Raw genomic sequence first — 23,668 nt, 5'->3', positions numbered from 1 at the left:
TTTTCTCCAATGCAGTCATCATAGCCAAAATAAATCACACACTACTCGCACTTCTAAAATAATGTGAGACAGAATTTATGTGTTTATCATGTGTTTTCAGAACTAATTTACAAAGCAATTTTGATAACTCATATGGGACCTAAACTCACATTGTCATTCTCATAAAGTGGCCGTCTCTACAGAATCTGAGCTGCTGACCTTTAACACACTGCCAGAGGTTCTCTTTTCGCTTTGTTTATTGTAATACTTTACTCTCTATTTGATATTTAATATGAGTTGTTTTGTGGCCCCATCTGCAGACATTTTAATGTTGTCCATTTCTTTCACAGCAAATTGGTGTGGTCAGCACGTAATGCTCCAGGTCTGTTTCAAAGTTCAAACACCAGTTTTTTATACATCCATGGCCCTGTTCTACAATTTACTATTAGTCAATAGTAGTTAGTAGCTCCTGAAGTCCTGAAATTGTGCAAATGACACAATGGTCGTCGGCTTCATCCAGGATGGTATGGTAAGAACAACCTGGAGATGAACATGCTCAAAACTGTGGAGATGACGGTCCCCACCGTGCCAGCCATCACCATAACCAACAACACCATCTCTGCTGTAGAAAATATCTAGGTTTCTGGGATCCACAGTCTCCCGGGACCTGGGGCCTCATGTACAAAGGTTGCGTACGCACAAAAAAGTGGCGTACGTCCTTTCCCACGCTCACGTTCAAATGTATCAAACGTGAAACAATCGTAGAAATGTGCGTGCCCCACGACAATTTCATAACTGTCGTACGCACGTTTCTACAGCTATTGTTCCTTTGGCGACACTTAGAGGTGAAGCTGGGAAACTCTTAATAATGTGAAAACAATCATCTTCATCGTCATCAGAGTGATGTGCACATCAGAGACACACTTATAAACAATTAACACACCCACGTGTTTGCAGTTATATAGGTGGATATAAAAGCATGCGTAATTAAGAAAATGGTATTAACAATGGCAGCGTTAGCGTTGTTAGAGGACCTTGCAAACGTGAGCGATTTAAGGAACGCAAGGATTTACTTGCAAACCATGATAACTGGCTCATAAGCCGATTTCGGTTACCAAGGCCAGTGTTACTGGAGTTGTGCGCAGAGCTGCGGCCGTCCCGAGAGCGCAACGGGGGCCGGCGAGTAGCTCGGGGTTGTGCTGACTACGCTGGGGTTCCTGGCAACAGGGGAATTCCAGCAGGAGCTGTTTATCTAAGTAGAAAACATTTTCATTCCATCAATGTTCAAATCATATGTGATGCGCGAATGCAGCTAACTAACATCGTGGCAAGGTGGCCTGGTTCAACGCACGCCTCATTCATTATGACTAACAGCATGGTTGGGAACAGGCTGGAGACTGGCACGGTGCGCGATGAGTGGCTTTTATTCGTTTAATTGTCCCGTATGTAACGCTGGATTACATACGAAACAATTAAACGAATAAACTCTTTACTCACCCAGAAGCCGTGCCAGTGTGCTAATGCACATTTGGGCATGTGGCATTCAAATATCATGTTTTTGATTTTCTTTATTTTCTGCTGGTGAAATTAGAGCTGCAGAGCTTTCTAACAAGCCCCTGATTGCCTCCCTGTGTTCAGTGTTCTTGTCAGTAAAAGCGGGCGTAAAATGTCAGCCACAGCGCCACACCTGTCCACACCTGTGTGTGCGCTGCTCTGATCCCACGCCATTTCCAGCCTCACACACACGCTCCCACTCACGTCTTTTTTTGGTCAAATTTATCCCTGTTGACAGGGAACCAAACAGAATCTCCACTTCATTCAGTAGAATATCTAGCTCAGACTCTGTGAAATTTATTTTCTTTCCTTTGTTCATCGCGTTATCTGATCAGACAAAGATGTGAATCTCAGGTCCAGGGCCTAATTAAATAGATTTGCATATGTAAATGGGGCGTGGACAGGGAGGAGTTGCACGTGCACTCAATTCCACGTTGATTGGGATGTACAAAAGAAACGTGCTTGGATCCATGCGTACGCACACTTTGATACATCTGAATATTTTTGTGCGAACGACAGTTTCCGGGTTCTGGCGTACGGCAAGTTTTAGTAGGAAATCCACGCAAGTATTCGTACATGAGGCCCCTGAAGTTGGAGAAAGGGCCAGCAGAGGTTGTACTTCCTGCACCAGCTCAGGAAGCTCAACATGCTGAAGGAGCTGCTGATCCAGTTTTACACCGCCATCATTCAGTCTGTTCTCTACTCATCAATCACTGTTAGCCTTACTCTCAGGCTGGATTCAGACAGGATCTGGAGCGCCAGATCCTGTCTGAATTAAACATGCAGTGAATGAGTGTGTGCGGATGGCTACGTAGCATGTTAGTGCTGGCAGTTGGACATTCTCTTTGACTATTTCTGGGCGTATAGTATTTGTGGTATTATCTGAGCATGAGTTCAGCAGAATGCAAGACTGACTCAGGCACTTTTGATGTACTTTGAGAGTGTCTCTAATTCTCCTTGACCAAGCATCAATACTAGCATGAGACATCAGAGGCTCCTGAACAATTTTTTCCCTCCTTACCTCACCATTGACAACTGATTTCAGCAATTTCTCCACATAATAATGAAGAGAATAATTGGCTCTTTTCAGAGCCACACACAATCGTTAAAGAGCTTATTTCTGATTGTTTGCCTTAAACAGGCATCCAAACATTAGAGATACTCCCGATAATTCTCAACCAATACATGCTATTTTTATAATAGCTACACAAATTACTCTTTAATTCCTTTAATTAAGTCCCCTGTTTCCTTATATATTTTCATTTATATTTGCTGCATGAACTCTGGTAGAAACAATAATAAAAAAAATAATATTCTGAACCGAGAATGACAAAAAGAACATTCACCCACATAATTTTTACAAATGAGTATTCCCTAACAGATTCATGAGCTTTTTTTGTAAGTTGTTAAAGGATGATATCACCCCTGCATCAAATCAGTGAGCTTCATACCAACTTGAAAGATACAGTACCAGTTTGGACTTCTCATTCAATGTTTTCATTTTCTACCTGGCGGCCGTGCTGAAGTACCTGACCCCTGAGATTCTGGAATTGGCTGGAAACGCTGCCCGCGACAACAAGAAGACTCATATCACCCCCAGCACCTGCAGCTGGCTGTCCGTAATGATGAGGAGCTCAACAAACTGCTGGGCAGAGTGACCATCGCTCAGGGCGGTGTGCTGCCCAACATCCAGGGTGCTCTTCTGCCCAAGAAGACCAAGAAGCCCAACCGGGGGGGTCAACACTCCGTTGTAAGAATTGCTGACCAGGTGAATTTTACTCAGTTCAGAAGCAGTTTCTTTCAACTCAGTGACAATGATGTTTTGGCCATGGATGCAGTTTGGACAGGATGGACAGATGGTGTAAAGGAGGATATCTTTAAAAGTACATCCTACCCTACATTACTGCAACGTGGTAGTCAGTGCCAGGGTGGGTCTCAGGACTTGTTGAAGAAGCCAGCAGTAGTTGGGAAAAACTCACAGAGAGCCGTGTCTCTAAAAGTTTGTGTTTGGGGTCAGTCATTCAACTTCTCTCACCTAGCTACAAAGAAATCACACTTTCGGCTTTTAATCCATTGATTGAATAAATAGAAGTATAAAGTGTCAGCAGATCTAATTAAATATGTCAACATGCCATTCATTGTTGTCAATTTGATAAAGACAGTCATCCTGACCAGGTTCGAGGCTGCACCATTGAGTTTAGCACCCTGGACAGAGACAGCCACACAAGCCTCCTGATTCATGCTGTTGTTCAGTAGGTGGCGCCAATTAGTTAAAAATCAACCTTCATGAAAGACCAACGTACAAGTACACTAGACTCACCTCTGTTTTCTTTTACAGTTTTTCTCAATTGATAAAACACAATTTCTGAAACCTTGCTTCATTTTTTTAAAACATTAAACACAAAACCTCATCTTCAAGCAGTATTTACAAAACCTCTGACTCCTCTTGCAAAATCAAACTTTCCTCTGAAAACTGTTTTACGTGTGCTCAAAACCAAACACTGCTTTTCAAATCATAAACAAAGTGATCAAAATGATATACACTGTCAAGCAGTCAGTAAACAATACACCCAAAAAATAGAACACATTGTTCAAAATATAGTTCTCAGGGAGAAGTACATTTTTGATCTCAAAACAAATTTCATTGTCTTTTGATGAACGAAAACATGTTCCATCATAGTAGCTCAAAATTGATCAAAAATTACTACTCTGCTTTGCTTTTGCATTTTTTTAGTTCTTCCTCTTCTTTGTACCCCTATTTTTACAGTACTGTACCCTGCATCTCACAAACGTGTCCCTTGTCTCTGTGATACTGTAATTCTCAAATTGGGTTGCATTTTAAGTCCTGAGCGGTCAGTTTTGAGTGGTTGTGTTTAATTACAGTTTTTTTCTGATAGCTAAGACGCAATTTTTGAAACTTTTGGCTTTTTTTGCAAAACTCTACACACAAATTGCAAAACCTTTCACCCAAATAGCAAAACACAGTAGATCACTTGCAAAAGCATGTTTTTGTACTGTTGCATAAGCACTTTTTGCTAAACTGTTCACACTCTTTTAAAAATAGTTATTTTTGTATCCGACGGTGCACACAACTCATAATATCAGTAAGCACACAAAGCAGCCACTGCACACTGACAGTAACAATGAAAAACTCATTTGGCTTTTGCTTATCCTGTGTGCAGGGCATATCGGTTTTCAGTACCTTTTACTGTAACACACAGGGGTCAAAGTGAATGGATATTTATTTACACACATCCAAATACGTAAACATAAAGTGTGTTTTTCAGGTCAAGGCACAAAAAAAACAAAAAAAAAACATAAAATGACAATCATAGGGAAAAAAAAATCAGTTCTTTTTCTTACTGGGTCTGGCCACAAAATCTCGTCCACATCACATGCAATGTCTTCCATTGCAGGCACCGGGGAAAATATCTCCTGGAGTGTCGTATCCAGGCCTGACATGACACCTGGTCAATGTCTCCTTCCATTGTTCTCCACACAAAAAGCTTACCTGTGGCTTATTTATAGTGCTCAGGCTGATTGCAAAGTGAAGTAATTATAAATAATAGTTTTCACATGTGAAAGTGTGGCCTGACAGTTGGCAGAATTGTGTAAAAAATAGCCATAAATATGTATAGTTTTGATAGGAGTGTGTAGATCATCTGGAAATTGAGTGTAAAGCAGTGGAGCTGTGTTTACAGTTTTGCAAAAGGAGTCCTGTGCAGTGAATTGTATTTACACATATACAAAGTGTGTGTTACGAAATTGCAAACTAAGTGCAAAGCAATGTTTGTGCTTTCAGTTTTGCAAACTCGGTGAAGGGTTTTGTGATAAATATTAATAGTTTTAGAAATTGTGCTATAAGAATCCATGTAAGTGTTTAAGCCATCAGAAAAAACTGTAATAACATGTCTGCTCTGTTTGTATTTACAAATTTGGATGATATGTGCATTAGAGTGCAGAATGTGTTTTGAGAATGAAAATGTGTTTAGAGTTTTGCTGAAAAGTGTAAGTGAGATCTGCAAATTGTGTTTTACCATGTGGAATGGTTTAAGGTATTGACAACAGACTGCACAATTAGCTACATGAGTTCAGGCAACTGAGAACTTTGTTCAGCCAGCCAATGGGTTTTAGTGTTTTAGCAATTGAGAGAAACTGTTCTCAATAAAGCTGAAATAGTTTGGACAGGACGTGAGAGTGACATCAATATACAGATCAAGGAAGAAATCAAAATCCTTGGTCTAATTCTGAACAACATAGATTGCAGTGGAACTGAAATTAAAAATGAAGCTCAGAAATGGGATAACAAAGATACCAGTTATAAATCGAGTAAATATAGTCAAAACTGTCATCCTGTCCAAACTTATCTTCCTTCCCAGTGTTTTTCCACCTCCAACAAAATAATTAAATTACATTTGTGTAAATTTAATATGGGGAACCACTAGAGAAAAAGAAATCTTCTATTTAAAAGTTAAAAAAAAATATGCAGGTTTAGGAGCAGTACACATGGAATGAATGACGGAAATGCATCGTAGCGACAGAGAACTTTAATCCATGTTAATGTATTGTTGCATCTGAGTGTATCTATAGGTCTTCATGTTTGTATTGTATTCCTTTTGTATCTTGTATCTTCAATGAAGTTTCTTAATAAGAAACGGGTTAGTAACGTGATTGGGCAAACATAGAGAAGGGTTTACTCCCCTGTGAAAGACTGTGATTGCAAATATCGGAGCCATTTAAGAATATTAAATATATTAAACATGAGGTTTCACTTTTTTGCACATCATCGCATTTTATATCTATTTCGAATACACGGCCTGCTGGTGGATTGTTGCTTTTTAGTCAGCAGCATGCTTAAACACAAGCGCGACAACTCGGCCAATGGCAGGCGAGCAACAGTACAGCCTTATTTGCATCAGCACATAAATAAAAAGCGTTCCGAGGCCAAGAGTAATTCGTTGAAACAAACATGCCTGAGACAGTCAAAGCACCGAAGAAAGGCTCCAAGAAAGCCGTCTCTAAAGCCACCAAGACCGGCAAGAAGAGGAGACGCACCAGGAAGGAGAGCTATGCTATCTACGTGTACAAGGTTCTGAAGCAGGTCCACCCCGACACCGGTATCTCCTCCAAGGCTATGGGCATCATGAACTCCTTCGTGAGCGACATCTTTGAGCGCATCGCCGGAGAGGCCTCTCGTCTGGCTCACTACAACAAGCGCTCTACCATCACCTCCAGGGAGATCCAGACCGCTGTCCGCCTCCTGCTGCCCGGTGAGCTGGCCAAGCACGCCGTGTCTGAAGGAACCAAGGCCGTCACCAAGTACACCAGCTCCAAGTAAACTCGCTGTTTACAACACAAAGGTCCTTTTCAGGACCACCCACCGCTTCAACTAAGAGCGTGTTTCAAAAATCAACTTATGGAATTCATGGTTATTTGCTTTCTTGACCAGTACGTTACAGTAACCTCCCTTTCTACTAATAACTGCAATCTTACCTTAATCAAAATAAGCCCTTGCTAAACCTCTAGGCCATAAACTATTTATCTTAACAGTTTCAGCTAGTGTAATGTAAATGTAAATCGATGGTGCTAACTGAATAGAAGTACGGGGGGGCAGGTTACTGTCTGGCTTTTGTGTTTTTTGTCAGTAGCCACACTTTAAAGCTGAACTATTAAAACAGGGATGCTTTGTAATAGTGCCTAGAGTGATCGATGTACTTGCACTTAAGTTGAACAACAATGATAAATCACCTGGGTTAACACTATCAGAATGTACAAAAGCAAATATTTATGAGCTTGTGCATTCAATTTACAGTTTTGCTTAAAGTTTTACGTGGATGAAGAGGCAAGACGACTGGGTCTGAATAACAAGTTAATTAATGGTAGTTTTGATGGAGAATACAAGCATCTACGAACTGGTGCAATTTTAAATTTATTTGTTAAATATTGACTGAAGGAAATTAGGATATATAGATATTTTAAAAATAATACATTATAAAAGTCTCAGAAAAGAAGGATGGCTTGGTTATGTTGACAGGCTCTCTAGTTTCTAATGTGAGTGTTTAACCTTCCTCCTGTGGTAGCTTTCTGTTACCATCCCCGGTGTGAACGGGTCAGTTTCAAGCTGTGTCTTAAATCTGCTTTAAAATACACTAAAAATTAAAGCTGCAGGGTCGGGGTCGGGCCCTTTTACATGTGTGCACGTCGAAATGTGCATAACATCGGTCTTGATAACCGCAAGAAGTTTCAGACAGCTCTGAGAAGGTGCTTCCTGCCGATTTCCTCTTTGATTTTTATGGATGGCCACAATTTTAGAAATGTGATAAAACACATTTCACTATAATGAATACATGTGACAGTTAGAGAAGAACAGCAAGATCAAAGCGTGATAGCTGAAAGAGAATCTATATAAGGACAGAAGGAGGAGCCTAGAAGCCAAATTCTTATTTCCATTCCGGGATCAGTGAGACACTGCCAGAGTGCCGTTGAGACACAAATTTCTGTCACAGTTGAATACGTTACCAATAATTCAAGAACACAGTATACAGAGAACAAACAACCAGCAGGAGAAAATGGTGGACAACATGGATTACAATTTCCGAGCTGAATACTTACCGCAACCTGGAAAGATGGACACGTATAAACTTTGATGATGAAACCTTGAAGCTCACCCATCGACCTAACAACAGGGTGAGCATAAATATGAGTAAAGACTCACTAAAAGAATATTTAGATAGGCCAAGTTATCAGTATTGGGATTTTCAGATCAGCCAGTTAAAAAGTGGAATCCACAACTTAAAATACAAACTTAATGAAGCTGTGGCAATGGAAAAACTGTCTTTAAAGGAGACTGACGATCTAAAACAACAACTAGAAGATCAGTCAGTGTTGCTGCAGAAAGCTCAGCATGAGCTTGAGCAGCAGACTTCTAATGAAAACAACAAATTAAAGACAGAGAATGAGGCCCTTGAAAATGCTTTGGCATTTGAGAGAAATAGAGTTGCAAACCTGGAACAGAAACTGCCTTCAAACAGCAAATGGAGGAAGCGGAGAGAACTTTCAAGCAATCTCACGCTTCCCATGAAGCTGAAACTAGGAAGATTACATCTGCCTTGAAAAAGGCAGAGGATCTCCTCGAAACTCAGCTCCTCTGCTTTCAGGAAAAGACCTCCATTGTAGCAGAGACTCAGAGGCCGAAGTCTGTCCTTGCTGCTCAGCTTGAAGAGCAGACACAGATAAACTACAAGAATGTGGCTGCTCTGAAGAACGCTGAGCAGCAGCTGTCCAATTACAAGACTGAATGGCAAAAGGACAAAACCTCCCTGATGCAATGCATTCAGGCAACTGAAAGAAAAAGACAGGACTATGAGTATAACTGCACTGTAAAAGGCAGAGGATCTCCTCAAAATCGAGCGCCTCTGCCTTCAGGATAAGACAATCCTTCTCGAAGAAGCCCAGAAATCAAACACTCTCCTTGTGGCTCAGCTTGAGGAGCAGAGACAGGCAAATGACACCGTCATGGCTGCTCTGAAGATGGTCGAGCAGCAGGTAGAATGTCACAGATCTGAGTGGCAAAAGGACAAAGCGTCAATTGTCCTAGCCTCTGACACTCTCAGAAGGACTCTACAGGAAAAGGAGGCAGAGTGGCTCAATCGAGAAGTTGTCCTGTTGACTAACATTGACGAACTTATGGCGTATATTGGCAGGAAGAAGAAGAAGTGGTGGAGAAAGATCTTTCCAAATTCGACCACCACAAACACAGATGTATACAATTAACATCAATCAACATTCTTGTTGACACTCTGACAATCCACCAAACTCCACTAAACATTATTAAGAGGATTTTTTTTTTAAATCCATTACTGTCTCTATATATTTATATGATTTATATCAACAATGAAATCCATTTACTGATTTATTTAATGTTCATATAAAACAAGTGGGTCCATTTATGTGACGTATTAGAAATATTCGGACATTTTAAGTAAAACACAAAATCAAAGTTGTCGTAGATTTTGTCGACAAATCAGAGTAAAATGTTCTTTTATTTAAAAGAAAATTAATGTTCGGCATGTTTTTATGGATGAAATATTATATAAATTAGGCTCTGAATGATATATGAACAAACCCATCTGAAAAGCCTTCAGAAGCAGACCTGACAAATTTGACGCCCTAGACAAGATATAAGGTGGTGCCCCCCTTGCATCGCAGCATGCCAATTTACGTATAAACACAGAAAAAACTGGATAGCTTTTTTTTGACATTTTATTTTTAGAAAAAACAAGTTACAGAAATAGGTATTGTACAAAAATACAAAAAAAGTCAAGTGAAGGTAACTGAAGTGGAGATAACTGTAGACTGGCAGAGGTGGATTCAGATATCTCAACAGTGCATCTGAAGAGAGAAGAGAGTATGTGACGTGCGTGTTACAGTCCAATCATAAAAACAGATGATACCAAGAATAAAATGTAATGAAATAATAAAAATTAAAAAAACCTAAGAGAGACATGAGTTCCCCTATTATGTGTATGTATCATATGCAATGCAATTATTTCTGATATGCAAATTAGATTCAGTTTTATTGTCATGACAGTGAACTGTCGATTAGCAGAAGGCAAAAGAAGGGTCCTGTATGGAGCATTTAGCATTTAGCCTATACTGTTATCAAAACAGGATAACAGGAAGGGCTCAGCCTGCTTCAGGTTAAGCCGGTTCAATGATTGGAAATACGGTTTGGCCTGTTCGAGGGGAGGTCTCAGCATTTTCTCTCTGTCTCTGTCAGGATTTCCAACTGACATTCTAACAAGTGCAGATTAGCTGCTGCTGATTAGGTCCTGGTTGCTTGGCAACCTCAAGCCTGCCTGAAGGAGGAGAGGGGGAGGGGCCGAGCGGCGGCCATCTTAGTAGTTTTGGCACTTAATTGGAACTTGTCTGTCTAAAATGACACACAGAGATAGCAGAGCAGCTAGCGCGTTAACGCTAGCTGTAAAGACATGCTATTTGCATTTAGCATTACAAACATTACATTACATTACAAACATTAGCAACCAATGCTAAAATTAATTTTAATTAACATTAACCACTAGGAATTAAATACATGCTAATCGTTAAAATGTTAATGCTAACATGCTAATGGTAATTGCTAGCGCGTCAGTGCATCAGCGCTAACGGTAAAATGCTAATGGTAACATGCTAATGCTAACATGTTAATGTTAATTGCTAGCGCATCAGCAGTAACATGTTAATGCTAACATATTAATATTAACAAGCTAGCATGCTAATGTTAATTGCTAACGCATCAATGCTAAAATGCTAATGTTAACTGCTAGCGCATCAGCGCTTAAATGCTAATGATAACATGCTAATTGTTAATGTTAACATGTTAATGCTAACATTCTAATGTTAATTGCTAGCATGTAAGCGCTAGCTGCCCCTGTGTCCAAATAAAATTGTTAAAAATGACTAATTGAGGTGTGCAGGAATTTTCTAGTACTGAATTTGCTGAGCAGTGTCAGTAATGATGTATGTGGGCAACGGGGCCAGAGTCAAGCACACTCAAAATTTCTTTAGAAATTTTCTAGTTTTCATAACCACCTCCATCAATAAGGCTGCTGGAGGTCATTTTTTATTCATCTGGCTTCATAAAGAAAAAAGACAAAACAATTATGTATCTCTGTGTTTTTCATTAGCAGTACAATCACTAGTATACACAAGTATATATTATTTATCTATTAAAACTAATCCCCAGCAGAAGAAATGTTCGCAGCCACGGTGAGCAGCTCTGATATGAAGTCTGGCACCATAAGCCTCGGCCATCCTCAGTGTGTTTGCTGCTACCAGAATAACTTCAGTTTATTACAAAGTGATCGTCAACAGATGGTTGTTTTCACTTTGAGTCTCTGAACAAACATGTGGGGCAGCTGGAAAACGACTTTTGATGGAGCTCTGATTGATCTAAAAACATTTTAGGAGAGAAATGAGTGTGAAAAGTCGCCGCGCAGAGCTGGTCACGACGGGGAATGTGTGAGGTTTGGAGGCTCCCCAAACAAAATGCAGAGAGCATCAGAGCTCTACATGACCTGAACACGAAGAGACACAAGTCCGCTATCGGCTCCTTTCACTGTCAGCCTTCAGCTCTTCTCCCACATTTAGTTTAGAGTGTTTTATCGATGAGGAGAAAACACAAGTGGCACGGCGTTCAGACTGCACAGAGGAGCCACGGGCTGGGTTGAGTCTCCACGGTTCTCATGGTGTGTTTAAGTGCAGCCTCGCTGCTCTGAGCTCTCCAACAGTCCAGTCACACTCTCGTGTTGTCCTGAGTACGAACGGAAGACAAGATGGCAGAAGTAGCTCCAGCTCCAGCCGCCGCTCCGGCGAAAGCGGCCAAGAAGAAGGCGACCAAACCGAAGAAGGCTGGCCCCAGCGTCAGAGACCTCATCGTCAAGTCTGTGTCCGCATCCAAGGAGCGCAGCGGCGTGTCTCTGGCCGCCGTCAAGAAGGCTCTGGCTGCCGGAGGTTACGATGTGGACAAGAACAAGGCCCGCGTTAAGGTCGCCATCAAGGCTCTGGTCGCTAAGGGGACTCTGGTCCAGACCAAGGGCACCGGGGCATCCGGCTCCTTCAAGATGAACAAGGCGGCTGCTGAGCCCAAAGCCAAGAAGCCGGTCAAGAAAGCCGCTCCTAAAGCCAAGAAGCCCGCAGCCAAGAAACCCGCAACACCCAAGAAGCCCAAGGCAGCAGCAGCAAAGAAGCCGGCAGCCAAGAAATCCCCCAAGAAAGTCAAGAAGCCCAAGGCAGCGGCAGCCAAGAAAGCAGCCAAGAGCCCCAAGAAGCCCACCAAGAGCCCCAAGAAAGTGGCACCCAAGAAGGCCCCTGCAGCCAAGAAAGCTCCCGCTAAGAAGGCTGCCAAGCCCAAAGCCAAGAAGGCAGCACCCAAGAAGAAGTGAGCTGTCCTCAATCAAAACCAACGTCCCCACACAAAAAACGGCTCTTTTAAGAGCCAACCACATCATTCATAAAGAGTTATAGTCCTTTTTACCATTGTAAATCAAATGTACCATGATCATTAACTGAGTTTTGATCATGAAACAGGTTACCACTGTACTCAAGTTGGATGTAGTGGGATACAAATCAAGCCTTCCATGACACTTTTGAACTGTGAGGATCAAACTATATCATGAATTTAGCACTTATTTATATATATATTATAGTTTAGCTATAAGATATATATATATATAGAAATTATAATATATAATAATATATTATTACAACTTTTAGTGTTCACATTGTCAAAAGCTGTTAAATCCTCAGTTGCACTTGACAATCCAAACCCTTCCATTATCCATAACTTGATTTACTTGGACAGGTAATATTTATTATCAGTAAATAGGTTTCCTTCTTATTAGGACATATCTGGAAAATATCGCACAACGACTCTGGCGAGGGTCACTAAATGGCCAATACGCTGCTGGGATCTGGGCGGTCGGTCACTTCTAACCAATCAGGAGCCGGAGGTCTGAAAGCGTCACCATTCACAGCCGGTCTCACAGTTTAAGAGCAGCGTGTCTCCTCTCTTTCTACACTTTTCTCCTTTCAGAGAAAGAAAGAACGATGGCAAGAACCAAGCAGACCCTCGTAAATCCCACAGGAGGCAAAGCCCCCAGGAAGCAGCTGGCCACCAAGGCTGCCCGTAAGAGCGCCCCGGCCACCGGCGGCGTGAAGAAGCCTCACCGTTACAGGCCCGGTACCGTGGCTCTGAGAGAGATCCGTCGCTACCAGAAATCCACCGAGCTGCTCATCCGCAAGCTGCCCTTCCAGCGCCTGGTCAGAGAAATCGCTCAGGATTTCAAGACCGACCTGCGCTTCCAGAGCTCCGCTGTCATGGCTCTGCAGGAGGCCAGCGAGGCTTACCTGGTCGGCCTCTTCGAGGACACCAACCTGTGCGCCATCCACGCCAAGAGAGTCACCATCATGCCCAAAGACATACAGCTGGCCCGCCGCATCCGTGGAGAGCGCGCTTAAACTGTCTGCTCATCCCTCAAACACAAAGGCTCTTTTAAGAGCCATCTCACTCTTCACTAAAGAACTTACTCTTCTGTGTGTTTAATGAATTAATGTCTAGAATAATTGAACTGTTACGAAACTTAAGTCACCATAACAAATGTGATTCACAGTGCCGTTCTGCTATATAACATTACATCTGGTTATAAAGTTACATCTGGTCTAGGTTTTGCCCAAAGGCCAGATGTCCTGTTAATGACTGAAAATGCACTTATTTTCTTAAGCACTTAAGTGTTTTATACTATTTTTGAGTCAACAGGTCGAAGATGTGCTTCTATGGGTAATTATGACACAATTACTCCACACCTTTCTTCAAGTTTATATTTAATTAATCCATTCTAACCCATTGTACAAACAATCTTTAGAAAACATTTAAAATCTATGCACTTAAACACACCATGAGAACCGGTTTTCATTTATCGATTTTAATGAATACTATTTACACTATGAAACTGTTACTAAGAAATGGTTTCCAAATATAATTTTCCTCCTGAACACCCGTTTTTGTTGTTTTCTCAGATGACTCGAGTAGTTCACTAGTATCAAACGTGTACATGAAGTGACCATAGGACTTTTTTTGTCAGCCATCTTGAATAACTCAAATACATTGTAGGATTTATCTCGTTGGGTTTGATGGACTTACGGCACAGAGTAGTTAAACCACAGTCACGTATTACATTTTTATTATTTGTCTTTCTGTCTCAGTTGGATCAGATTTTAAATCTGAAGGCTCAAAGGCAAGGCGATTACTTTGTTAAAGCGCATGCTCTGTCTCGTGCAACGATTCAGCCAATCCTGTGCGAGCGACAGCATACTTCATTTGCATCAGCCTTTACATAAAATGCGTTCAGAGCCTGAGCTTATTATCAGTTTCAGTAAAACGACTCTGAAGCAAACATGCCTGACGCACCTAAAGCACCGAAGAAGGGCTCCAAGAAAGCCGTCTCTAAGGCCACCAAGACCGGCAAGAAGAGGAGACGTACCAGGAAGGAGAGCTATGCTATCTACGTGTACAAGGTTCTGAAGCAGGTCCACCCCGATACCGGGATCTCCTCCAAGGCTATGGGCATCATGAACTCCTTCGTGAGCGACATCTTTGAGCGCATCGCCGGAGAGGCCTCTCGTCTGGCTCACTACAACAAGCGCTCTACCATCACGTCCAGGGAGATCCAGACCGCTGTCCGCCTCCTGCTGCCCGGTGAGCTGGCCAAGCACGCCGTGTCTGAGGGAACCAAGGCCGTCACCAAGTACACCAGCTCCAAATAAATTCGCTGTTTACAACACAAAGGTCCTTTTCAGGACCACCCACCACTTCAACTAAGAGCTATATTCTCGTTGCGTTGGAATTGAGACATAGTGTATGTACTAACACTATCTCTGACACAATAGCCGTGTGTGTCAAACACCATCTACTCTTCATTCCCGCACATTTTCCCCTTTCATCTTGTGGGAACCAGACTTTTTTTTTTTTTTTTTTTTTTTTTTTTTTTTTTTTTTCTCATTCATTATCACACCTGCAAATGGGGTGTAACACTATAAATATGACTCTGCCAGTGTGGTCACTTCTGATTTTCTGCTGAGAGGGCCTTCCAATTGATTTTTTTAGAAGAGACAGAAGCTTCTGATGGTGAGATCGAGGAAGAGGTTTCAGAATATGAAGACCATATTTCTGAGAATTCAGAGTCTGACAGTCACTCTGAAGAAGAGGATGAGGTTGCCCCATCCACCCGACAGACAACCACTATCTGCTGAACCTGAAGTAAGTGTGTGATGCTGTTGCAGTAAATGTCTGACATTTATGCCTTGCAAGAGAGAAAGGTGTAAGTAACATTTCTGATTTTTTGTTATTCTAGGTTGTGGCCAGCAGCAACAAAAAGAAGCGCTGTGAAGTCTGTGGACCCAAGATGGACAGAAAAACACAATACACTTGCAGCAAGTGCAAGAAATACATATGCAACACGCACACCATAAAACTCATGTTTTGTATAGGCAAAGACAGGCAAAGAATTCAATGGGGCTGATGTGTTGAGAATGATACTGTTTGTGTTCAATGTCTAATGAAGTTCAAATGAATAAAAATCAATAGTTGTGAAACATCTTTCTTCATTTGTAAATGTTTTTCCACTCACTCCTCTTGATTATAACTAATTTTCCTTTTTAATTCACAAATGTGATCTAACAAAGAGCAAATATTAACCATGTTTGCTGTTCATATAACTTGTAATTGGCATGTAGTAAACATCTGGTGAGTATTTTAAGAGAAAATAATTGGATTGTGGTGTTTTGAAAGCCCAAAACTCTAGCGGGTCCACCAGACCCATAAATACTGGCTAAGTAACAACAATACTAATACCACACGAGGGTTAAACAATCACTGTTGTGCTTTATGTAATATGAAACATCAAATCAGGACATATGGGATTTAAGTTCACTGTAGAGCTATTCAGACTGAACAATATTAGAACAAGTGACCAATAAGGACATTGCCCAAGGGTGATACTGACATGTAGAATTCCTGTTCTTGCTATAATTTTATTGTCTGCTGAGGCATGGCATTGTACTCTTCTTGAAGCACTGCTCTCTACGTGACACGATGGTATGGGATTCAGGTCTGGAGAAAGTACAGGCCACTCTATTTGATGTACACCAGCCTTGACACAGTCTGTGTTCAGTGCCGTTGCTACCATTATGCACTGTCGCGTGTTGGAGGGGGCACCAAAATGGCGGTGAGCTGGCCAAGCGCGCCATGTCTGAGGGAATAAAAGCCATCTCCAAGTACACCAGCTCAAAGTAAACTCGCTGTTAACCTTAATAACACGAAGGTCCTTTTTCAGGACAACCCACCACTTCAACTAAGAAGCTGTATTTCTGCTTTCACTCCAAAAACTTTAATTTTCCAGCTCAAACTGTTCAAGCATCCAGTAGAAGGCTCTTTTTCAATAAACTGCTGTAGCCAATTGTATTTACAGTTGTAAAATCCTTTGTAGCTCTCTATTTTTTGGTGAAATTTTTACTGACTGCTTGATAGTGTATATCATTTGAGCACAGGTAAAAGTTTGAGGAGTCAGAGGTTGTCATGACATGTTTTCTGAAAGAATTTTGCTACCTCTTCTGTTGTTTATAACCTACATGTTATAGGCAACACAAATGGTCCAAGAACCAGTTAAACACCAATGTGGAAAACACTGCTATGATTAATCATCATCAGGCGTAAACTGTTACGTTTAAATATGACATAGTATATAGTTCAGTAAATAAATGTATATTTGTAAACTGTTCTTCATAAAGAACAAATAAAATAAAATTGAAGTAATATAAAAATAAAACATTGAATCTTCTTTCCTTTCGATTTCGCCACATGACCTCATTGACATTACAGCCAATGTCACCATGCCTTTAGCATATTCGATCTAGCCCTGTAGTACATTCATTGGTAAAACTATAATTGCTGAGTAAAAAGCAATTTTTGGTTTGAGTTTAGTGTTCTCAATGGGAAATCAAAAGTTTTTAACCATTGAAGATTGTGCCAAATGTAAAGAAATAGTTTAGAGTGGGTTTAAATGGCAAAACGAGTGGAAAGCATGAAATGTAATAGTACAGAATTGACGCAAGTTCTTGTGCTTTTTTTAAGCTCGAGACCCAAAACAGAAATTTGGCATTGGCCCCTTTTTAGAAAGTGTAAACACTGCACCAACAATGGATGAAAATAAGCTTGATACAATAAATATAACATGCAGATGCTTGTGTGCCAATACTATACCCACAGTGTAACCTTGGAGCAAAAACAAAAACCCTAGGCTAGTTTTAGCCCTAAAATCATTTCAGTCACAGCAATAAAGACAAGCCTCCAACAAACATTGAGGACTATATTTCAGTCAAGTTTGTGTACCAGAAGACCTGAGACTGATCTTAGAATGGGACTTTAAAAACAAAACTCATTTTAACTGATTACTCATGAAATGCCATGCTGGTTTATAGTACTAATCTTTGCATCTGAAATATTCCACATAGTTTGTTAGGTTTCCCTCGCAAGAGAGTAAAAAGAAAGCCCACTCTTCTAGAAGTAGTGAGGGGCCCTTAAAAGGACCTTTGGTTTTTGAATAGTGACGAGAATAATGAGTTTAACCGCCGAAGCCGTACAGAGTGCGACCCTGCCTCTTCAGAGCATACACCACATCCATGGCGGTCACGGTCTTTCTCTTGGCGTGCTCGGTGTAGGTGACGGCATCACGGATGACGTTCTCCAGGAAAACCTTCAACACACCGCGAGTCTCCTCGTAGATCAGACCGGAGATACGCTTGACTCCACCACGGCGAGCCAGACGGCGGATAGCGGGCTTGGTGATTCCCTGGATGTTATCACGGAGAACTTTACGGTGACGCTTGGCGCCTCCTTTACCGAGTCCTTTTCCTCCCTTTCCTCTGCCACTCATTTTTACTGTTCAGATGGTTACTGTACAATAATAACTGTCTGCAGTATCCCCAGATATTTACAGCTTGTCTGAGGACGTAATAGAAAACAGAGGCGGCCCTAGTGTTCTTCTTCTTTGGTCTTTCATGAAGGTTGATAGTTTAACTCTTTGGTGCCACCTACTGAACAACATCATGAATCAGGGACAACGTGACTCCCGTAAGACTTTTCATTTATGCACATAGTCGGCTCATATAAAGCAGTAGAGATTAATTCACGATTCAGTTCATTGGTTTTGATTACTCTTCTCATTATTATGCTGTGTTAAAGTGACATTTTATCATAGAGACTAAACAGTTTGTAGTGACCGTTTACCAAAGGCGAGTGCCATGGCCAATTAGCCAACTAAGGGACCTTGTCTTATATTTGATGCGTCCATCAACCCAAACCCAATTCTCTTGTGAAAACCCACTAAAATAAAAAAAAAAGCGAGATCGTGAACTTGGACTGTGATTTATTTGAAAATGAACAACGTAAAATACTACAAAAATCCACAAAATCTGAGGGTCAAAAACTTATCTCGACCCATACCTCAGTCGACTTCCGATTCTGAGTATATAACCAATTACCAATATATTTCCCTGTGCAAATGTGCACTGACCGTTGCATGACGGCCTTAAAATAAAACTACATGGCTTAAGTGGCTCTTACACAGTTTTTTGGTGTTGTATTATAAATCATTGAGCTCCTTCTGTGGTCTATCAGGATGCTTTGTGATTGGCTGCAGCTGTGTCTCTGTCTCCCAGGTGAGTACAGGTGGAGCTTCCTGTCTGAGGTGCTGAACTGACACCAACAGAGCAGGTAGCTGCTGTCTCTGTCCAGAGTGCTGAACGTGCTGCTGCTGATATCTGTGGAACAGCCTTGAACCTGCATCCTGACTGTACAACAATCAGGGACATGTTGGCACATATAATTCAATGATGATGAGATGAGATGAGATGAGATTCAATTTATTGTCATTACACATGTATAAATACAAGGCAACGAAATGCAAATACACAAGGAAAAAGGAAAAGAGATACAACATGTCATTACAACATGGGGATAGGGGAGGAGAAAAAAAGAACCTGTGCTCTTTGACAGGAGTCACTCTGGGAGCAGGACAAAAACACCTCAGCAATTATAGCACATATATAGTACACTCTACAACATGAGACACATCACTAGCAACCAGGGGATAGGGGATGGGGGGTTTGAGTAATCCCAGCACAGTCATGCAGCCATCCGGTCCTGCAGCCATTTCGGCGCTGGTCACAGACCCGCCTTGTCAGGCTGGGGGGAGCAAAGCGGTGAAGGCGGGGGCGTGGGGGTGGGGCATAAGAGCATCTCGCTGTAGTGATCTTCCGGGGGAGTTGTTATTCCAGCAGAAGCCTTGGCCAAGGCCCTGCAGGTGTGGGGAGGTCAAGATAAGATTGGAATTTGTTTGGTCTTGGGGCCAGTAGCTGCATTCTTTTCTGCTACAGGCTCTCTCAGCCAGCTTGGTCTCCAAAACGATGCATTTGCCTTTGCAAAACTGTCAGCTGATATGATGACATAAACACAAACTTAAAGACAAAGACACTGAAAGTATTTTGGATCTATGTGAGGTATTATTAGTTCAAAGGACGTGTTTGATGAAATTTGTGTAACCACACCATCACCTGTGGAGCATCTGCCAGCTTTATATAACACATCAATTGCTAGTTTGATTTCAGGGTCTTTGATGTTGCTACTCAACAGTGTTTCAAAGTGTTATGTTACCTGGTTTATGAAAGGCAACTCATGATCTGAGTAAACCGACATTTAGTATGGTTCCTAATAGTTATTTGTATAATTTGAATACTTTCTAAATATCCACTTTCCAGTGAAATAAGTCACTTCTGCCACAAACAGGACACATAAATATCAAGTAAACAGAAGAAAACATAAACCATATTATAGGTACAACTAAATTAAAATGGTGTTTTTTCACAGATCCAGGATCTTTGATCGTCACATGATACATCATTCCAGCTGTTTAGTGAATTAGAGCTCAGGATTTCTGCACAGTCCTCTTCCCTGTATGGTTGACCATTTGGTTCACCAGAAACCCAGAAACTGAAACCCAAAACAAAGTATAAGACTTTTACCAAAAACACGTAGCAATAAGCATTTAACAGACAGTAACTTGTAAGTTGCGTTGCTTTCTGTTAAATGCTTACATTAAATCCAACATCAACTCAAGATGTACAGTAAATACTTTCTTAAAAGGAACTTTCATTGGTGACACAGAATAATGTATTAATGTATATTAGAAATATAAGGTCTAGCTACGTGACATTTAGAATCACACTTGCATATAATTGGAGGTGTTTGCAACTATAAAGCAATTGCATAAAACCTGTCCAGGCCCATGGCATCTATTATATACATTACTCATTCTCTGTTCAGCACAACACAGTGGTGCAGTTAGGCAATCTGGTTAAAACATAAAAATCTTATATTTAAACAACAACTGTCACAGCTATTGTATAATGGAATTGTTATGTAACAACAACAAAAAATGTCTAATGATTTATTGCCAAGAGGACAAAAATTTAAGAACACCTTTTAATAGAATGGAGCACAAAGTCTTTGGTCCTCTTTGCAGGAAGAAGGATTCATTTTCACAATCAATTATATCTTAATAGTGTACAATATTCTCGTTGAATACATGCCTCATAATAACTCCAAAAACTTTACCAAATGGTCTTTAGTATAATTAAATACAAACTGTGGGCAGTTCTATTATCATAAACCAAACAGAACTCAGGCAGGAGCCTTCCATGGCTTGTTTGTTTGTTTTTGTTTCATTTTGTGTATGTTTACTATTCACACACACACACACACACACACACACACACACACACACACACACACATATATATATAATGAAAATTATTTTTTAATCAAAAGACAGATAAAAAAAACAAACAAAAAAAAACACATAAGGCTGAAGCGAGTCTTTGTCCAAACTCAGCTGAATATAGTGAGTGACCACAAATGGAAAGTGGTTGGTCGCAGTACATCATGGCAACAGAAAACGTTAAGTCCCATACAAACCTTGTGGTCAGTGGAGTCCCATCCCCCCATTTCCACGTGCCCTCTCTCTCTCTGTCAGTCAGTCCAATCCACATGCGCTTCCGGAAACTTCTTATGAAGTCCTTGTTGACAGAGAAACAGTCATCAACATAAGTACAATACATGCTGCCCTCCACTTCTGTGACACTCACATACAGATTCACACACATGCATGTATACACAAATCGACACTTACCTGTTCTTCTTTGCTGTTGATAATCACCAGGTCTGCACCTCTCTGCTGACAGTCATCTCTACTTTGTTGCCAGGACTTCGCCAGAGAAGAAATGTAATAGAAGCTACCGCTGAAATACACCCATCCCAATTCTGTTTGTATTGGGGGGAAAAACAACAAGGATGAGATCTCAAGTGAATAAAAAAAAAAAAAAAGCTTGGACGAAGGTCTTGTTTTTAGTTGGTTTGGGTTGAAACATTCTCTATGAACATTACTGAATATGAGCTTATGGAATTAAGTTCATTGCCATTCAGATAACAAAAGGGCAAAGATAAAAACAGGATCCTGAGACAGTGTGTATAGCAGTGTGTTAATGTGGAATGTACAATAGAGTTGTGTGAGACTTTTGTCCACCAGTTTTAATCATTTTAAATTTCTTACTGAAAAATCAGATTTGCTGTGATTTTGGCATGGCCCCTAAAGCTATAATCAGAATGAGCCACAGCCAATGCTGCCATGGAGAAGAAGCCAGTTAGAGGTGCGAGTCAGAGTGAACCGTGTCAGAGCCTAAGCTGGGCAAGCGAGCACTGTAACCAGACTTAGAAGCCCCTATGAACATCATGACAGAGGCGAAACAAAGGGGATGCTGATGGAAGAAGCAAGCACAGAAACACTTTAGGCTGAGGTTGTCAAAACAAAATGCACATATGCATTATCTTAGTTTGCTTTTGACTGAGAAAAAAACGTAAACATTCTCTTAATATCTTATTAGTGGCCAGGTTACATGTGACTATAGGGTCACACTCTCTGGAGACAGAGTGGAGGACATTGATAGATAGACAAACAGACAACATCATTTCAGTTCTTCTTTTTTGCAGGTGTAGTTTGACTCCACAGAAAAGAAACAGGGAAGTGAAAGACAAAGAAAGAGAGAAAGCTGTAAACCAAAACTACCTGCCTTAATTTGGCAGAATCTTTCATGAATTAAAAAAAAAAATTTAGCGCTCTGTAGTGCTACGTGAAGTTTAGTCTCAATACAATACAGGTCCAGTGTGCAGTATTTAGGGGGATCTATTGGCAGAATATGGTAGCCATTCATAAGTGTTTTCATTAGTGTATAATCACCTGAAATTAGGAATAGTGTTTTTCTTTACCTTAGACTGAGCCACCATGATTTATCTTGCATGATTAAATAGGAAGGGTAAGGCAAGGGTTCTTCAGTTTGTTGATTACATTCCTTATGATCAAAAACTAGCAAGTTGACAACTTTGCAAACAGCCAAACATCAGGCAAGTGCAACAACACAGAACATAGCAGTCAGCAAATATTACCGTACTTATTAGCACATGAAGCCAAAATGATTCCATTCCCTAAAATTACCCAGGTCTTCTGCATGTGTGATCCATAGAGCAAGTGCACTAAAGACTTCCTCTGCTGGCTTAGCTGCTAACTTCCAGTTAAGCCCTCTACTAACTTGATTTTAGATTAAATCATTTTGCTGTACAACTCTTCTAGACTTTTCCAATGTTATTGGAACAAATGGATCAAACTTTGACAGTGAATCAAGTCTTTTTACGAGGGTTGTGATGATCCAAAAAACTGATTAACTATTTTACAGCCACTTCCTTCTCAATGTAAACTGCCAGTGGGCATCATGTGACGTTGCTGTCATTACACCATTTGGTCACAGTGACAGACTGGCAAAATTGACCTGATTAGAAGTCTGTGAGGCATCAAAATTATTTTAAATCTGCTATTTTATGCTATAAAAGTTATATATTGTTGGTTTAAGAAGTAAATAATTACCTTGGAGTTTTCTCTGCAGATAATTTCTCTCTTTGGCCATGTCATCAAATCTCTTTTGGAGCTGGTCCTGTTCTTTATTCAGGTTGATGTAGCTGGTCTGTAACTGGTTTCGTTCTTCAGTCAGGTTGTTGTAGCTGGTCTGTAACTGGTCTCGTTCAGAGTTGCCTTTGGTGTCTGTTTGGCACAGTAACAACAAATTAAACACACACTGTTAAGCAGTATCACTTCGGGCTTCATCAGCTTTCTAACAAAGTACTCACATAGGAAAACCAAAGTTATGAGTCCAATCAGAAGGAGAAGACACAGCAGACCCAGACACACTGCAGCAGCTCTACAGGAACTCTTCTTCACATCTATAATGCCTGAAAGTAGAAGTCAGTGTTTGTCATTTGTTCAGATAAAATCAAGTTCAGTTTGTCCCAACACTTAATCATTATTTGATGAATTGCAGTGAATATTGTGACATTTATGCTTCCCAGACAGTCAATCCTAATGACACTTCCTCTATCTCTATCAGTCAAAAGTTCAGTTTCAGCTGGTTTCTGAAT

General features: G+C 40.8%; 6 protein-coding genes and 1 pseudogene across 6 annotated transcripts in view; 5 read left to right on the top strand and 2 right to left on the bottom strand.

The window, feature by feature from the left end:
• Window positions 1-478: 478 nt before the first annotated feature.
• On the top strand, window positions 479-3,398 carry LOC104932982 (histone H2A type 1-H-like; annotated as a pseudogene).
• Window positions 3,399-6,485: 3,087 nt separating this feature from the next.
• Window positions 6,486-6,893, top strand: LOC104932968 (histone H2B 1/2). The gene has a single exon (XM_019254530.2). It carries the CDS (start codon window positions 6,503-6,505, stop codon window positions 6,869-6,871), a length of 369 nt encoding a protein of 122 aa, XP_019110075.1. The 5' UTR covers window positions 6,486-6,502; the 3' UTR covers window positions 6,872-6,893.
• A 4,554-nt stretch (window positions 6,894-11,447) lies between these two features.
• Window positions 11,448-12,507, top strand: LOC104939225 (histone H1). Its single transcript, XM_010755730.3, has one exon. The coding sequence runs from the start codon at window positions 11,868-11,870 to the stop codon at window positions 12,474-12,476; it is 609 nt and encodes a 202-aa protein (XP_010754032.2). The 5' UTR covers window positions 11,448-11,867; the 3' UTR covers window positions 12,477-12,507.
• A 633-nt stretch (window positions 12,508-13,140) lies between these two features.
• On the top strand, window positions 13,141-13,616 carry LOC104939801 (histone H3). The gene has a single exon (XM_010756350.3). The coding sequence runs from the start codon at window positions 13,141-13,143 to the stop codon at window positions 13,549-13,551; it is 411 nt and encodes a 136-aa protein (XP_010754652.2). The 3' UTR covers window positions 13,552-13,616.
• A 660-nt stretch (window positions 13,617-14,276) lies between these two features.
• On the top strand, window positions 14,277-15,052 carry LOC109137114 (histone H2B 1/2). The gene has a single exon (XM_019254551.2). The coding sequence runs from the start codon at window positions 14,488-14,490 to the stop codon at window positions 14,854-14,856; it is 369 nt and encodes a 122-aa protein (XP_019110096.2). The 5' UTR covers window positions 14,277-14,487; the 3' UTR covers window positions 14,857-15,052.
• Window positions 15,053-17,659: 2,607 nt separating this feature from the next.
• LOC104932971 (histone H4) lies at window positions 17,660-18,064 on the bottom strand. The gene has a single exon (XM_010748315.3). It carries the CDS (start codon window positions 18,021-18,023, stop codon window positions 17,712-17,714), a length of 312 nt encoding a protein of 103 aa, XP_010746617.1. The 5' UTR covers window positions 18,024-18,064; the 3' UTR covers window positions 17,660-17,711.
• Window positions 18,065-18,636: 572 nt separating this feature from the next.
• LOC104932985 (CD209 antigen-like protein E) overlaps window positions 18,637-23,668 on the bottom strand; it is a 27,355-nt gene continuing 22,323 nt past the window's right edge. The window contains exons 5-8 of the mRNA XM_027283066.1: window positions 23,121-23,294; window positions 21,336-21,466; window positions 21,122-21,222; window positions 18,637-20,137 (exon numbers count right to left, since the gene is read on the bottom strand). Of these exons, the coding sequence (XP_027138867.1) occupies window positions 19,993-20,137; window positions 21,122-21,222; window positions 21,336-21,466; window positions 23,121-23,294 (551 nt within the window). The 3' untranslated portion in view covers window positions 18,637-19,992. The remainder of the gene's footprint in view (window positions 20,138-21,121; window positions 21,223-21,335; window positions 21,467-23,120; window positions 23,295-23,668) is intronic.

Source organism: Larimichthys crocea, chromosome X, assembly GCF_000972845.2.
Source record: "Larimichthys crocea isolate SSNF chromosome X, L_crocea_2.0, whole genome shotgun sequence".
Taxonomy (NCBI): domain Eukaryota; kingdom Metazoa; phylum Chordata; class Actinopteri; family Sciaenidae; genus Larimichthys; species Larimichthys crocea.
Note: the sequence above shows the minus strand (reverse complement) of the source record. Positions and strands in the feature narration are given on the sequence as shown.